The sequence below is a fragment of the Scyliorhinus torazame genome, chromosome 10 (assembly GCF_047496885.1).
Source record: "Scyliorhinus torazame isolate Kashiwa2021f chromosome 10, sScyTor2.1, whole genome shotgun sequence".
Classification (NCBI taxonomy): domain Eukaryota; kingdom Metazoa; phylum Chordata; class Chondrichthyes; order Carcharhiniformes; family Scyliorhinidae; genus Scyliorhinus; species Scyliorhinus torazame.
In genome coordinates, this window is record NC_092716.1 from 165260837 (window position 1) to 165278643 (window position 17807).

At 48.6% G+C, this 17807-nt stretch overlaps 1 protein-coding gene across 1 annotated transcript in view; it reads left to right on the forward strand.

Moving 5' to 3' along the window:
* mrpl21 (mitochondrial ribosomal protein L21) overlaps nucleotides 1–17807 on the forward strand; it is a 30267-nt gene that overhangs the window by 1658 nt on the left and 10802 nt on the right. The window contains exon 2 of the mRNA XM_072518905.1: nucleotides 5581–5641. Within this exon, the coding sequence (XP_072375006.1) occupies nucleotides 5581–5641 (61 nt within the window). The remainder of the gene's footprint in view (nucleotides 1–5580; nucleotides 5642–17807) is intronic.

Consider the following 17807-nt stretch of genomic DNA (forward strand, 5'->3'; position numbering starts at 1 on the left):
AGGAGGGGCTAGTGGCCTACTTGGATGGGCCTTGGTTTGAATTGCATTTTGAGGATAGATTGTTTTTCCTGACGGGAAGGCCTCCTCTGCCTGGAGTGAAGAAAGCTGAGTACTCGGTGATAATCATTTCCGACCGAGCTCCACATTTAGTAGACTTGGCATTAGGTACGTCAGGTTCAACGCCCAGCATGGAGGCTGGATGTGGGTTATTGGCAGACGTGGAGTTCTATGGACAGATATCGGGGGCGATAGACAATTAGGTGGGGTTTAATGGAAATGGGTTGGTCTCGCCCTGTGGGAGGCCCTGAAATCAGTGATCAGAAGGGAGATCATATCGCAAAAAGGGCATGTAGATAGGGAGGAACGCCAAAAGTTGGTGGATGTCATTTTGGAAGTAGACCACAGGTATTTGAATGACCCAACCGCAGAGCTCCTGGCAAGCAGGAAAAAGCTGCAGATGCAGTTTGACCTGTTATCCACGGTTAAGGAGGTGCACCAGCTGCGATGCTCGAGGGGGTTCGTTTTGAATATGGGGAGAAGGCCAACCCGTCTCTTGGCTTGCCAGTCAGGGCGGCCTCCCGAGAGATTATCCAGGTCGGAGACTTGCGTGGCAGGCTGATGTTCGCTCTGGACAAAGTTAATGAATCGTTTGAAACATTCTATAGGAACCTTTATAGGTCGGAGGCGCGGAAGGTCAGGTATGTTGGAGTTTTTGGAAGGCTTAGTTCCCGGAGGTGGGAAGGGCTGGAGGAGACGTTGGGCATGGAGGAGGTCTCGATAGCGATAGGGCGGATGCAAACAGGATAGACCTCGGGGTAAGATGGGTTCTTGGTGGAGTTCTACAAGAAGTTTGCAGGACAGGTGGTACCGTTATTAGTGGGGATGTTTGAAGACTCAGTAACAAGGGGTTCTCTGCCGGACATGTTGATGCAACATTAATTTCATGTTTATTAAAAAAGGACAAGGACCTCGTAGAATGTGGGTCAGAACACCGTATTCCATTACACAACATGGATGCCAAGATACTGACCGTGGTGTTAGTGCTGAGGTTGGAACCATGTCTTCCTCAGGTTATTGGGGAAGATCAGATGGGTTTTGTCAAAGGCCAGCAATTGTCTAATATGCGGCGATTGCTAAGTGTGGTGCTTTCCACGTTGATGGGGCCCAATCCACAGGTAATCGTCATGTTGGATGCCTAAAAGGCATTTTATAGGGTAGAATAGGGTTTCTTTTTGCAGTTTTTGAGGTTAAACTCCACGTCTTTATACGTGAGGCTTGGTTTACAAGTTTTCAAGACACCTGACCAAGTCTAGAATGAGTAGTTTCTTTGTCAGGGTGGAGGACAGGTGCTCAAAAGGTCTGACTAACCACGCGCACATGTTCTGGCCATGTCCAAAGCTCGTGGGATTCTGTGTCTCCTTCTTTAGCACCATGTCAGCAATTCTTAAGATTGAGCTGGAGCTCCGTCCTTTAGTGGCCATATGGGGTGTCAGACTTGCCGGAACTGCAGACGGGCGCAGGGGCCGATGCCTTCGCCTCGCTGATTGCTCGGAGGCGAGTACTGCTGGGGTGGAGGTTGGTGTCACCATCTAGCGCTTCAGTGTGGCTGGGAGACCTGATGGAGTTCCTATACCTCGAGAAAGTCAGGTACACCTTGAGGGGAGCAATTGAGTGGTTTTACTGAAGATGGCAGCTGTTTATTGTTTATTTCAAGGAATTGGTCACAGTAGCTGTTTGGGGGCTTAGGTTGCGTGAAGGTTCTGTTTTAAATATGTATTTGTGCTTATTCTTGTTATTCTGTATTATATAAAATTAAAAATTTGAATACAAATATAAAAAAAATAAGAAAGCATATGGGTTACTTGGATTCAGAAACATAGGAATAGAATATAAAAGTGAAGAGATTATGCAAAGCTTTAAAAATCACTGATTAGGCCTCTGCTGAAATATTACGAACAGATCTTAGATTCACACTTCAGGAAGGTGGAAAGCCTTTGGAATAGGTGCAGAAGGAGTTTCCCAGGATGTTACCGGGACGATGGGCTTCAGTTGAGGAAATTAGGACAGTTTTCCTTGAGCAGTGGAGGTTAAGTGTGATTTACAAGATTTACAAGATGATGAGTGTAATTGGAGAGAATACACTCCCTCTGGCTAGTAACTAAATGTTATGTGCTCAAAATCATTCACAGGAAGAAGAGGACATTTTTTTTCCTGTTAATTGTCTGGATCTGGAATATTCCCCCGAAAAGGTGGTGAAGCCGATTCTGTAAATAATTTTAAAAATTAGCTGGCCAGGTACTTGAGAATGAGAAACTCCTTGGGGACAAGAAGAGGGATGCAGGATGAAACATTAATTCTTTTTCAGAGAGCTAGCACAGTAAGATGGGCAGAATGACTGCTCGTGCTGTCCATTTCCATAATTTTGTGTTTTGCAATCCATAGATCCATTATGATGCAAGACTTGCAATCCGTCTGTTAAGCAAAATACATTTCAATTTATTCTGTATTTGTGGAGTTCCTTTCTTATGTGATCATGATGCCTATTGACAGCGCATCCTCATGCGAGGGGCTGCATCTGGTTTCTGTCACCTCAGTCTGTACTTGATGTTGTTTCTTCCGCAATGTACATTGCTATGCATGGAATATTTGGCATGGATCACCAACAATAGCCAAAGAAGCTTTGGGTGAAAATTCAACCCAGGTTTACTTGTGGGTTTGGCAAAATGTTCTATTCCAGAAAGGCAGATGGTGAAGGACAGAATTGGACACACTTTACAAGCTTTTATTTACAAAGATGTGACAAATGTGTATTTCCAAAACCAACCAACACATTTTCAGTTTGCTTCTTTATACTAATTTGTGTTCGGGGGAATATTCCAGATCCAGACAACTAACAGAAAAAAACTTTTTTCCTTTATATAGGAGCACAAGTGAATCCCCAATTACTGCTCCCTACATGAATACAATTGCACACTCGATTAATTTACAATTAAATTAAAAGGGGTATTAGAGGAATCTGGCACCATAAGAGATTAACTAATTTTTTTAATTTCATAACACTCCCCTGGATTGTTCTGACTGTGCCAACCTTAATGGGAGATTAACACCCATTAATATTGTGTTTCACTGACACAATCTGAGGAAACCAGTGATATTTTATACAAAGTATGACTAGTTTCCTCATTGTCTGCTGGTTAGATGGGGTTATAGGGATAGGTGGGGGATTAGGCCGAGGTAGGGTGCTCTTTCAGAGGGTCGGTGCAGACTCGATGGGCCGAATGGCCTCCTTTTGCACTATAGGGATTATATAGATAATCCATTCAGTAATAATTGTGCATTTTGTTTGATGTTATGCAACTTTTGTGGACTGTATTTTAGCACAATGGACTGTAATAAATTGAAGGTGTATTAATCATAGAATAGAATCAAAGGAAAATAAACCACAGGAGGTTGTCATTTAGCCCATTGAGTCTGTGTCAGCTCATTGATAAAACAATCCAATTAATCCCATTCCCCTGCTTTATCCCCGCAGCCCTGTAAAATGTTCCTTTCAGGTATTTATCCAATTCTGATTTGAATCTGTTTCTATCGTCTTCACAGGCCGTGCATTCCAGCGTACAGCATGTTTTCTTCTGTTGCCTCTTATTCTTTCGTCAGAGAAACAATTTCTCCTTATTTACTCTGCAAATCTGTCAAAGGGTTTTGAATGCCTCTATCAAATCTCATTTTTACCTCTCTGCTCAGTGGAGATCATCCCCAGATGCTCCAGTCTATTCAAGTCACTCATCCCTGATATCATTCTAGGAAGTTGCTCCTGGGCCTTGACATCCTCCCTAAATTGTGGTGCTGAGTCCTAACCAGTATTTCATAAAGGCTTTGCATAACTTCCTTGTTTTTGTAATAGTAAAGTTTCTCTAATAGTAAAGCCTGGGATTTCTCTTGCTTTTGTGTGATGGCCAGTGCTTTACAGACAGTGCAGAAAATGAAACTGTGCACAGTATAGAAAATATTTTCTCTATAATGAACAGTCCTTCATCTTGAAGTTGGCCTCGGATGCGGGAGGTGGGGGGAAAAGTGAATAAAATCATTTAATTTTGAAAATAAACACTTTGAACATTGTATTGGCTGAAAGTAGCACAGTAAATACTCAGATTTCAACAAAAGAAGACACAAAAATACTAAACACTTTTTAGCATAAATGTTCCGAGAAGCAACAAAAACAGAACATGTTGTATTGTGATGAATATCACGTTCGCCACAGAATTCGGTTTGAAATAAGGCAACAGAAATTAATACAACCAGCATTTTCATTCAAAGTGGAATAAAACCACTTCAGCTAAAGGTCATGTAGAGGTTACCACCTGTTGGGAGAAACTCCGAGCTGGTTTCAAAGGAGCATTAATACAAACAATTCCAGGATAAGAAAGACCTTCCTTTGACACACCATAAATTCTTTGGGATCACTCCCTGCACCTATAAATATTCAAAACATAAGGACAGGGAATTCTTCAGATAAATAAATACACAAATCTTTCCTAAATATAACTCCTGACACTTTTAAAAACACCCTCAAAGAAGTGTCTGTTTTGGTATCTGAAGAACATGACAACACTGAAAAAAGAATGGCCTCTATACGAGTCCCCTTTGCCAATATATCTTAAGACACCTGACATTCACGCAGACGCTAAGATCATTAAAACATATGTTGATGATAATACATCCAATTAGCCATTTGACCACAGGCAATTAACCAATAAGTGACAAGATAACGATGCAGTCCTTGACCGATTAGAGAATTTTATGTATATAAAGAAGAGGCACTTAAGCAAAAGTTACACTCTCTCTCCTCTTCAGTATGACTGAAGGGAGATCAGTTCTGTTCTTCAAGCTTGCCTCGTCAGACAAAACCTCAGGTTTTGTAAGTATGTTTCTGTTAAACTCCTTAGAAATGTATTAGAAATTGACAAGAGATACTTTAGGATTTTCCATGTTTCAGATATCTCATTCTCTTAAGAGAAGTCAGTGTGTTAGCAGGTAACATAGGACTGTTAATGGTTTTATATTATTAACAGATAACTAAAGACTGTTAATCAATTTATATTTTTAACTCTGCAATTCTGTATGTATCTATTGGAAGTATTTTTACAATAAAAATACTTTGATTAAAATTATACTATGTAGACTTACTCTCAAAGTTTAAAATCCTAGACACTCATTTAGGAAGTCTTAAATGGCTAGGACCCACGACGATAGAGGTAACGATTTAGTTATGAGTGACATACCTGAACTTTTCCCATAAAAAGTAACTGAGATCTTGTTTAACTGTCTGAGACCCGGAAAAGCATTCTCCCTTCGTGAGATCTATTGAGTCTCAGCAGAGAAACAGATTTCCCTCTTTTAGTGGGTTAACCTAGAGCATAGGTTATTAATAAAGTATTATCAGGTCCGGAATAACCTAAATCCGTCACAGTATTCAAGCAAATGTGATTTTAAAATTATTTACACAAATTCAAAAAAGCAGTTTTTGATTCAGATTTTATTAATGTACAGTGTGTAACAAATACTATTCTCTTTTCTCAGTGTCTGCATTGTCATCTGCAGCAAGATACCAGAGTTCTCAAGGCAGTGTGATTCAGCCAAGGTAATCGGTCTTTTAGTCGCTACTTATAAGCCAGTGCCTCTCCACTGTTGTCCAGCTGGGTCGGACTGGTTCCATAGAACTTTTAGAATCCCTACACTGCAGAAGGAGACCATTCAACCCATCGTGTCTGCACCGACTCATTGAAAGAGCACCCTATTCTCCTAATCCCACCTAACCTGCACACCCTGGACACTAAGTGGCAATTTAACATGGCCAACCCACCTAATCTGCACATCTTTGGACTGTGGGAGGAAACCCATGCAAACAGTCGACCAAGGAATGAATCGAACCCAGGTCCCTGGTGCTAAGCACTGTGCCACCATGCCGCCCTTCCATTCTTGTCGATCTAATTATGGCCAAAGGATCACTTGCAACGGCTTCTCTTCACATTCCTGCACCATTGCTTCTGGTGTCCCTCAAGGATTCATCTTTGACCCACTCCTATTTCTCATCTACATGCTGCCTCTTGGCTACATCATTCAAAGTCACAGTGTTAGTTTTCACCGGTACACTGATGGCCCCTTCTTTTACTTCACCAGCATCTCTTTCGACTCCTGCATTGTTGCTAAATTATGAGTCTGCTAATGCAACTTGCAGTACTGGATGAGTAGAAATGTCCTCGAACCGCATATTAAGGAAACTTGTTTTCAGTACCCACTCAAAACTCTGTTCCTTAGCTTGCAACCCTCTCCCAATCATCAGTCCGCTCCTCCTCCTAATTCATGTATGTGAATAGATAGATTCTTGATTTATAAGGGAGTCATCGGGTATAAGGGGGTAGACAGGAAAGTGAAGTTAAGATCGTGAAGGTAATGTTCAGCTGTTAATATTCTGCTGACACTCTGAAGTTGTCTGTAAAAGAGTCTGCCAAAAAAAGTGAAAAATCAATCTAAACCCCAGAGATTAATTTGCAAAGCTTGACTAGTCCTCCTTGGCAGAGAAATGAGGGACAGCCATAAATTGCATTCCATGGAAAGATGAGATCAGCCAAGATCTTTTCAAATGGCAGAGCAGCTTGAGGGGGCCGATGGCCTACTCCTTCCAATTCATGGGTTTGTGGGAGAGTAAGCCATCTGTTCACAACATTGGTGTCACGGTTGATCCCAAGATGGCACAAAGTCACACTTTGGAGCACTTTGAGAATTTTCATTATTTTAAAGGCACGAACAAGTTGTTGTTGTTGTAATTATAGCCAATTATTCAGTAGGAGGAGGAATTATTTCCACTACCGGGTGAGTTAATAACTCACCAACACGGATTTAATGCAATTGGCAAAAGAAGCAGATGGGAATGATTTTTTGAAACAAAGAAAGATAAGGGGCGGAATTCTCTGATAATGGGGCTATGTCCCCACGCCGCAAGAAAACGGGCGTGGGACTTCCGGTTGCGGCTATGCCTAGGTAGGTCGCACGTTCAGCAGCTCCCGCCGGGAACGGACTTTTGGGCTCTTCAGAGGGGCCCAACGGCAATTGTTCGACGGCTTCCAGTGTGGGAAGGTGACAGCAAGGTCCCCCCGACATTATATGGATTGGACCAGGAGTGGAGCGGTTAAAAAAGTGCAGCGAAAAGTATGAGGGAGGAAAAGCAAGATGGCGGCGGTTGCAGACCAAGCAGCGTGGGTGCAGTGGTCGCAGGAGCAGCAGGAGTTTCTTAAATGCTGCTTTGAGGAGCTGAGGACAGAAACGCTGGCGCCAATGAAGGCAGTGATTGAGAAGCTTGTGGAGATCCAGAAGGCCCACGGGGCGGCGATCCGGGAGGTGCGGCAAAAGCCTCGGAGAACGAGGATGAGATCTTTGGCCTGGCGGTGAAGGTGGAGGCGCACGAGGCGCTGCACAAGAGGTGGGCGGAAAAATTCGAGGGCCTGGAGAATAGGTCGAGGAGGAAGAATCTTCGGACTCTGGGTCTCCCTGGGGAGTGGAGGGGCCCGATGCCGGGGCATATATGAGCACGATGCTCAATTCGCTGATGGGCGCGGGAGCTTTTCCGAGGCCCCTGAAGCTGGATGGGGCTCATCGGGTCCTGGCAAGGAGACCCAAAGCCAACGAGCCGCCAAGGGCTGTAGTGGTGAGGTTCCACCGCTTTATGGACAGAGAGTGTGTCCTGAGATGGGCCAAAAAAGAGCGGAGCAGCAGGTGGGAAAACACGGAGATCCGAATTTTCCAGGACTGGAGTGCAGAGATGGCTAAGAAGAGGGCTGGTTTTAACCAGGCTAAGGCGGTGCTCCATCGGAAGGAGGTGAAGTTCGGGATGCTGCAGCCAGCGCGATTGTGGGTCACGTTCCCAAGATCGGCACCACTATTTTGAAACTCCTGATGAGGCATGGAACTTTATACAGACTGAAAAGTTGGACTCAAACTGAGGGTTTGTCGTGGGGGGATGTTTATTGTGTTTACCGCGTTTGGGGAATGTTCTTTTTGTTTGAGTGCTGGGTGGGGATGAGTGAATGGATTTGATGTGGGGGCTGTGGGAGAGTGTGGGCGTCTGTGTTGGAGGGGCAGGGCTTCACGGAGGAAGAGGGGGGGGTGGAGGCCCGGGGATGGGGAGTTGGGGTAAGGCCGCAAAAAGGAGCTGCGCCAGAGGGGGCGGGGCCGGCTCAGGAAAGCACAGGCTTTTTCCCGCGTTAGGGGAGGATGGGGGGGGGGGGGGGGGGGGCGGGTAAGGGCGGTGCTGGAGAGGCGCGCACACTGACTGCTAAGGGGTGGGGGGATTCTCATATTGGGGGGGTTGATGGAATGGCGGGAGAGGCCGGGGTCAGCAGGAGTCAGCTAACTTACGGGAGTGTCATGGGGGAGCAAAATGGCTAGATGATGATCTAGCGTGGGGGGGGGGGAGGGGAGAGGGGAGAACTGGGTTGCTGCTGCATTGACCAAAGGGGAGCTGGAAGTAGGAGAGGTAGTCAGGGCGGGGGTCCGCCGCCTGGGGGACTGGAGGGTGCGGGAGGCACGGGCATGTGGCTGGCCTAGAAAAGGAGATGGCTAGTCGGCAGAGGGGGGGAAGCCCCCCGATCCGGCTGATAACTTGGAATGTGAGGAGCCTGAACGAGCCGGTCAAGAGGGCCCAGGTGTTCGCGCACTTAAAGGGACTGAAGGCAGACGTGATTATGCTCCAGGAGACACATCTGAAGGTGGCAGATCAAGTTAGGCTGAGAAAGGGATGGGTAGGGCAGATCTTTCATTTAGGGCTGGATGCGAAGAACAGAGGGTTTGCAATACTGGTGGGGAAGCGGGTGTCGTTCGAGGCACTGAATATTGTAGTGGATAAAGGAGGTCGATATGTGATGGTGAGTGATAGGTTGCAGGGAGTGCGGGTGGTACTGGTGAACGTATATGCCCCGAATTGGGATGATGCCGGATTTATGAAACGCATGCTGGGTCGGATTCCGGATCTGGAGGTAGGAAGCTTGATAATGGAGACAGGGGGGACGGGACGGGACTTCAACACGGTGCTGGACGGGTAAGAGGCCGGCTGTGGCCAATGTGCTCAGGGGGTTTATGGACCAGGTGGGGGGAGTGGATCCATGGAGGTTTGCAAGGCCACTGGCCAGGGAATTTTCCTTCTTTTCCCACATCCATAGAGCCTACTCCCGGATAGATTTTTTCATTTTGAGTAGGGCGCTAATCCCGAAAGTGGAGGGAACGGAATATTCGGCCATAGCCATCTCGGACCACGCCCCGCATTGGGTGGAGCTGGTGTTGGGGGAGGCGAGGGACCAGCACCCGCTGTGGCACCTCGATGTGGGACTGTTGGCAAATGAGGGTGTGTGTGGGCAGGTGCAGGGGTGTATTGAAAGATATTTGGAGGCCAATGCCAACGGGGAGGTGCAGGTGGGGGTAGTCTGGGAGGCGTTGAAGGCGGTGGTCAGGGGAGAGCTAATCTCCATTAGGGCCCACAGGGAGAAGAGTGAGGAGAGGGAGAGGTTGGTAGGGGAGATTTTAAGGGTGGACAGGAGGTATGCAGAGGCCCCCGAGGAGGGGCTACTGAGGGAGCGACGGAACCTCCAGACGGAATTTGACCTGTTGACCACGGGGAAAGCAGGGGCACAGTGGAGGAAAGCGCAGTGGGCGACGTATGAGTATGGGTAGAAGGCGAGTCGGATGCTGGCACATCAGCTTCGTAAGAGGGAGGCAGCGAGGGGGATAGGTGGAGTTAAGGATAGAGGGGGGAATACGGTGCGGAGTGCGGTGAGAATAAACAAGGTATTTAGGTACTTCTATGGGGATCTGTACAGGTCAGCCCCCAGCGGGGAGGAGGGGATGCGACGATTCCTAGATCAGCTGAGGTTCCCGAGGCTGGAGGAGGAGGATGTGGCTTGTTTGGGGGCGTCGATTGGGCTAGAGGAGCTGGTTAAAGGATTGGGGAGCTTGCAGGCGGGGAAGGCCCCTGGGCCAGATGGGCTCCCGGTTGAATTCTACAGGAAATACGCGGACCTGCTGGGCCCGTTGCTAGTGAGGACTTTTAATAAGGCGAGGGAGGGGGGGGGGTGGGGGGAACCTTGCCCCCGACAATGTCCAGGGGGCTGATTTCTTTGATCTTGAAGCGGGACAAGGATCCATTGAAATGTGGGTCGTATAGACCGATCTCGCTCCTCAATGTTGACGATAAGTTGCTGGCAAAGGTGCTGGCTACGAGAATTGAGGACTGTGTCCCGGGGGTGATTCATGAGGACTAGACGGGATTTGTGAAGGGTAGGCAGCTAAATACAAATGTGCGGAGGCTCCTCAATGTGATTATGATGCCCTCGGTGGAGGGGGAAGCGGAGGTAGTGGCAGCTATTGACACGGAGAAGGCCTTTGATCGGGTGGAGTGGGAGTATCTTTGGGAAGTGTTGCGGTGGTTTGGGATCGGGGAGGGGTTCATCAGCTGGGTCAGATTGCTATATAGAGCCCCGGTGGCGAGTGTGGCTACGAACCGGCGGAGGTCGGAGTACTTTCGGCTGCACCGGGGGACGAGGCAGGGGTGCCCCTTATCCCCCTTGTTTGCACTGGCAATTGAGCCGCTGGCCATGGCACTGACGAGTTCAGGAAATGGAGTGGACTGGTCCGTCGGGGGGAGAGGAACACCGGGTGTCATTGTATGCCGACGACCTGTTGTTGTATGTTGCGGATCCAGTGGAGGGGATGGCGGAGGTCATGTGGATCCTTCGGGAGTTTGGGGACTTTTCGGGGTATAAACTAAATGTGGGGAAGAGTGAGCTCTTTGTGGTGCATTCAGGGGACCAGGGAAGGGGGATAGATGAGCTACCGCTGAAGAGGGCGGAAAGTAGCTTTCGGTACCTAGGGATCCAAGTAGCTAGAAGTTGGGGGGCCCTGCACAAGCTCAATTTGACGCGGTTGGTGGAGCAGATGGAGGAGGATTTTAAAAGATGGGATATGCTGCCACTCTCACTAGCGGGTAGGGTGCCGTCGGTCACAATGACGGTCCTCCCGAGGTTTCTCTTTGTGTTCCAGTGCCTTCCCATTATGATCCCCAAGGCCTTTTTCAAACGAGTAAGCAGGAGCATCATGGGATTCGTGTGGGGGAATAAGACCCCGAGGGTGACGAGTGTTTCTGGAGCGTAGCAGAGACAGGAGGGGGCTGGCGCCGCCGAATTTGTGTGGCTATTATTGGGCAGCCAATGTGGCGATGATCCGTAAGTGGGTAATGGAGGGAGAGGGGGTGGCGTGGAAGAGGCTAGAGATGGCTTCCTGTGTGGGCACGAGCCTGAGGGCGCTGGTGACGGCACCGCTGCCGCTCTCGCCGACAAGGTACACCACGGGTCCGGTGGTGGCGGCGACGCTGAAGATCTGGGGCAGTGGAGGCGACACAGGGGCGAGGTGGGGGCCTCGGTTTCGTCCCCGATTCGGGAGAATCATCGGCTCGTCCCGGGAAGGATGGATGGGGGGTTTCGGTGCTGGCATCGGGCAGGGATTAGAAGAATGGGGGACCTGTTCATCGATGGGATGTTTGCGCGCCTAGGGGCGCTGGAGGAGAAGTTTGGGCTACCCCCGGGAAACGCTTTCAGGTACATGCAAGTGAGGGCGTTTGTGAGGCGGCAGGTGAGGGAATTCCCGCTGTTTCTGGCACGTGGGATTCAGGACAGGGTGATTTCGGGTGCATGGGTTGGAGAAGGCAAGGTTTTGGCGATTAACCAGGAGCTGAAGGAAGAGGAGGAGGCCACGGTGGAGGAGTTAAAGGGCAAGTGGGAGGAGGAGCTTGGGGAGGAGATAGATGAGGGTCTGTGGGCTGATGCCCTGAGTAGGGTTAATTCTTCCTCCTCTTGCGCCAGGCTCAGCCTAATAGAGGTCAAAGTTACTCACAGAGTGCATATGACAGGGGCGAGGTTGAGTAGGTTCTTTGGAGTGGAGGACAGATGTGGGAGGTGCTCGGGGAGCCTGGCAAATCACGTACATATGTTCTGGTCGTACCCGCCGCTGGATGGGTTTTGGAGGGGTTTTGCGAGGACTATGTCCAAGGTGGTGAACGCCCGGGTCAAGCCGAGCTGGGGATTAGCATTATTTGGGGCATCGGACGAGCCGGGAGTGCAGGAGGCGAAAGAGGCCGGTATTCTGGCCTTTGCGTCCCTGGTAGCCCGGCGGAGGATTTTGCTACTATGTAAAGATGCGAAGCCCCCTAGTGTGGAAGCTTGGATCAATGACATGGCAGGGTTCATCAAGCTGGAGAGGATAAAGTTTGCCTTGCGAGGGTCTGTGCAAGGGTTCCTCAGGCAGTGGCAACCATTCCTAGACTATCTCGCGGAGCATTAAGAGGAGGTCAGCAGCAGCAGCAGCCCAAGGGCAGGGGGGGGAGGGAGGGGGGTTTCTTTTGGGGTGGTGTTTGGGTGAAGGTGGGGATTTTTCCCTATTTGTGTTTTTAAATGTTATATGGGGGGTTATTGTATATGGAGGAATTCCAATGTATAATTTCTGATTGTTGTGCTCTTGTTTCTTTTTGTTGGGGGGGTGGGTTTTGTTGAAAATTTGTTGAAAAATTTGAATAAATATATTTTAAAAAAAAAAAAAGAAAACGAGCGTGAAACACTCTGGACTTACCTGGAGAAAGTCCAGAGTGACTCTCTATTTTGCAGGGGGCTAGAAGGGCCCCAGAGTAGTCCACGCAGCTCCTGCTGCCGATAAGGGGCCCTTCACCTCCGGTCGGAGGTCCGTGCATGCTGGCGGCAGTGGCCCCGCGCAACATGGCGGACCCACAGAGCGGACCGGCCCCGAGAACATAGCCCCCCCCCCCCGCCCCCCCAAGATCACGCACGCCCCGCCGATCGGTGGCCCCCGATCGTGAGCCAGGCCGTCCTGGAGGCCCCCCCCCCAACCGGTGACGGACCCCCCCCCCCCCCCCCCCCCCCCCCCCCACCGGTGCCGGATCTCTCTCCCCCCCCCCCCCCCCCCCCCACCAAGGCGGTAGCAGACCGAGTCCACTGCCGCCACTCCGAGTACCTGCCGGGTGAAACCATGAGTGAACCACGCTGGCGGGAATTCAGCCAGTTGCCAGCGGAGAATCGCCGCAGGGGCCTCTTTCAATGGCCCCCAACCGGTGCCGCGTCGACCGCACACGCGCGGTTGGCGGTGATTCGCCGGTCCCCGGAGAATCGCGGGAGTGGCGCCTGACCCAATCGCGGGTCTGATGCCCATTCTCCGCCCCCTCGCTGAGCGCAATTGCGGCACGGAGGCTCGGAGAAATAATACCTTTCTCGGCCTTATAAGGCTATGATATCTCAGGAGCAATGATGGGCTAATTTAACGTTCAGTATTTCTAAGATGTTTAACTGGCACACATCTGTAACTTTGTTGTTCCATTTGCTTTGAGCTGCACAAAACTGCAAGGAATGTGTACCCACTTTGTTCAAAATAAATTCCTTTTCTCCAAGGTGACTATTACTAATTGCTGCACCATACAGAGTGATTGGCGGTTGAAATCTCTTTGCTGCCTGTGCACTTAGGTCAGCAGCTTTTAAACCTTTCTTTGTGGGCCCCACTGTTACGACACCCTAGGCTAGGGTGTGGTCAATTCCAGCCTCCCTTGATCCAGAGTCGCAACACAATTAAATTAACCAATAATTTGTAGAAAAATACCCAAAGTCGTTGGGCCCTTGGCTGCCCAATAATTACAGTCACCAGATTTGTAAGTTTCGACGCAGTATTCTTATTCATAACAAGAACTATAATAGCATATGTTGTAAATACAATTGGTTAACTATCATCTAATTCCTAATCTCCCACTTTAACTCATCCCCTCCCAGCCTCTTTTTTATATATATATATATATATATTATATATGTGTGTGTGTATATATATATACACACACACACAAGGCAGACAGACACAGAGGGGAGGAGAGGGGTGAAAATAATAAGTAAAATGAAAAAGAGTCTTTCTTTCAGGTGGTTGTGTTTAAGCAGACTGTCTTCAAAGTAAGCTTTCAGGTCCATGTCCCTGTTTGCAGTCTAGAATAGTTTCACAGCAGATTCATTCTGTCAAGTTCTCTGGAGGTTTAGAAATACATCAACTCACAGCCTTTCTGGATAGAGAGGGGACAGGTCCTTGTCCCTTTGTGTCCAGGTGTCAAATCTGTTTTCCTTGGGTCTCTGGAAATCATCCCACTCTGATCATCACCTGTTACCGGGTAGAATATAGCCTTTTAGTCAATTAATTGGTTACCAGCCAACCAACTGAACTGAGTCCCACCCTATCTCTTGTGTTCCACAAAGTCTATGTTCTGCTCTGCAAAGCTAGCAGCAGCATATACATGTTGCAACTTCTTAAATTCCTCATTCTCTCTGCTGCTTGACTTAAAGACATGTCCTTAAGCATCCATGGATCAAAATGATAACAGCAAAAATGAAGGGAAAATAACGGAATCAACAGGAAGGATCCTTACGCCACTATAAATATTGGCACAATTCGAGATGTACCTAGACGTAATTTCAGAAAGAGAAGGTCCTGAACTTTCTCAAACGTACCTACGTTGAGAAACATGTTTCCAGTGCAAAAGTCTGAGGAAGTTGTGACATCAATTACACTGATTTTCACGGTCCTCTGTAATTTCATGTGGCCTTTGCACTGCTTCACCAGGACCCCCTCCAAAGTGCCATTTCCTCACTCTTTCACATCAACCATGAGTGCAAATTTTTGGATTTACTTTCCACACCCAGTTACGGCAAGAAATCATGGCAGAGGTGGGATGGAGAGGTCACTTGCGAACATAACAATTTATGGCTCTCACTTGTTTCTCTGCCGGGGGAGAGGCACCATTCAAGCTTTGCAACTTCATCTCTAGGGTTTAGATTAATTTTTCACTCGTTTCGGCATACTCTTTTACTGAAATCTTCAAAATGTCAGTGGAATATTAACAATAGAACATTACTTCCATGTGAACTCTATCAGAGATGTGGCCACCGATAAAATTTGAACCATTAGTGAATCAGTTTAGAGGTAATTAAACACCAAAGATCAAACTGGGAGCAGTCAAGACTGTGGGCACTGTGCTGGAAGGTGCTGCAAGTCACAGTCGATGCACCACAGTCCTTCTTCTTGGAGCATTCTTCCCATCAATCATTCACTCCTGCCACTAATGAGGTCTCACATCGGGACAACTGGGACACGAAGAGTTATGGCACAACTTGTCACTGGCAGAATTCCAAGAGATTCCCAGCCAGTGTCAGCTCCCCAAAGGAGGAGAATTCAAAAAACATATTCTTATTAGTGTCTGGTAACACAAAACACAGCCAGAAACTGAACAAATGAAATTGGATACAGAATTGCTCCAGAGGTGAGGTCGGTGTTTCAGATATTCATTCAGTTTGAAAGCCACTTACCATATATACCTGTGTAAAATTAGAATATTTGAGACCAATTATATAGGCTAATGTCATGATGCCAACCTTTGCACAGGCACTATTTTTGAGAGATTGACATGCTTGCTTGATTTGGACCCCCAATTTTTTTGAAATATTTTTATTGGTATTTTCAATTTTACACATAATTGCATTTTATGTTTAATATGTACAGTACGTGTGGTTCTTACATATACATTCTGCTACCTTCTGTCTTGGTGCGCTTTCCTCCCCCCCCCTTTCTCTCTCTCTCCATCTCTCTTCCCCCCCATCCCCCTTTGGTACCTTCCCTATTCGTTCAGGATGTAATATCCTCTGGATTCTGCTCTCCCCATCCCCCTCTTTCCTTTGTGCTTTCTGCTGTGTCTGCCTTGTGGGTTTGGGGGTTTTGACGGCCCGGAGGGTCGGCCCCTTGCAGAAGGCCACCTCCATCCGCACCCATTCCATATTAGGTTCACGTACCCATCCCCTCACTCTTTCTGCATTAGCTGCCCAGTGGTAATATTGCAGATTTGGTAAAGCCAGGCCACCCCTATCTCCAGGCCTTCCCTCGGGTTCCCTTCACCCTTCCTCCCCCTGCCCCCAGAGTTGTGTCTTCCTGTTTGTCTTCTCTCATCTCTTCTTTTTTTCCCCTTGTTACTGTTGGCTTCGAACAGATCTTGGAACAGGCCGACGAATTGCCCCCAAGCTTTGACTAATCCTTCCTCCGACCCTCAGATGGTATATTTGATATTCTCCAAGTGGAGAAATTGGACCAGGTCTGCGAGCCAGTCTGCAGCTGTGGGTGGTGCCGCTGATCGCCAGCCGAGCAGGATTCTCCAGCGTGCGATTAGGGAAGCAAAAGTTAGGGCTTCGGCCCTCTTCCCCGTGTGTAGCTCTGGCTGCTAGGATACCCCGAAGATTGCCACTCTTGGGCACGGCTCTACCCTCACCCCCACAGCCTAGGACATTGCCTCGGAGAAGGCTGTCCAGAACCCAGCAAGTTTGGGACAGGCCCAAAACATGTGGGTGTGGTTGGCTGGAGCTCCCTGGCACCGTTCACATTTATCCTCCATCTCCAGGAAGAATCTGTTCATTCGGGTTCTGATTAGATGTGCTCTGTACACCACTTTTGAGCTGCATGAGGCCGAGCCTTGCAAAGGAGGAGGTGGATTTAGCCCTGCTCAGTGCTTCACTCCAGAGTCCCCAACCCACCTCTGTCCCCAGTTCGTCTCCCCATTACCGTTTGGTCTCGTCCAGTAGTTGTCTATACATTTTCCCGCAGTTTCCCCCTTCCTTACTGTCCATGTTTATCAGGTTCTCTAGTAGTGTTGTCGCCGGGGCCCTGGGGTATCCGACTGTCTCTTTGCGGAGGAAGTGCTTTATTAGTAGGTGCCTTTGTTCTTGTCCTATTGATAGTTCCAGCTCCTCCGTCAGTTCTCCCAGTGTCACTGGCCCGTTTCCCATATAAAAGTCCCTGACTGTCAGCGTCCCCCTGTCCTGCCTCCATTTTTTGAAGGTGGTGTCATGTATGGCTGGTGGGAACTTGTGGTTTCCGCAGATGGGAGCCATGGGAGACACCTTGGTCAGACCGAAATGTTGCCTCATTTGATTCCACGTCCTTAGTGTGGCTACCACCACTGGGCAGGTTGTGTACTTCGTCGGGGGGGGATGGGAGTGCTGCCGTGGTGAGGGCCCAGAGGGTCGTTCCCTTGCAGAAGGCCACCTCCATCCGCACCCATTCCATATTAGGTTCACGTACCCATCCCCTCACTCTTTCTGCAGTAGCTGCCCAGTGGTAATATTGCAGGTTTGGTAAAGCCAGGCCACCCCTATCTCCGCCAGGCTGGTCAGAACCCACTTGTGGATCTGTGTCCAGTTCGTAGCTATTTGGATCCCCAGGTAGCGGAATTTGTTTTGGGCTAGTTTCAATGGGAATACCTCCAGCTCTGTCCCTTCCCTGTTTGGGTTCACTGGGATTGACTCGCTCTTGCCCAGGTTAAGTTTGTAACCCAAAACGGTTCCAAACTGTTTCAGGATCTGCATGACTGCTCTCTGTACTTCCTGTGGTTTTGAGACATAGAGCAGCAGGTCATCCACATAGAGTGAGACTCTGTGCTCTCTGCTTCCCCTTTGGATTACTTTCTAGATTTTTGCGTCTCGCAGAGCGAATGCTAGGGCAAAAAGGAGAGGGAACAGTGGTCATCCCTGCCTTGTACCTCTGTGCAGCCTGGAAGTATTCAGAGCTAATTGTATTAGTTCGGACACTCGCTTTGGGAGCGTTGTACAAGAGTTTCACCCAGGCGGTGAATCCTGCTCCTAGCCCAAACCACTCCAGTATCTCTAGGTACTTCCATTCGACTC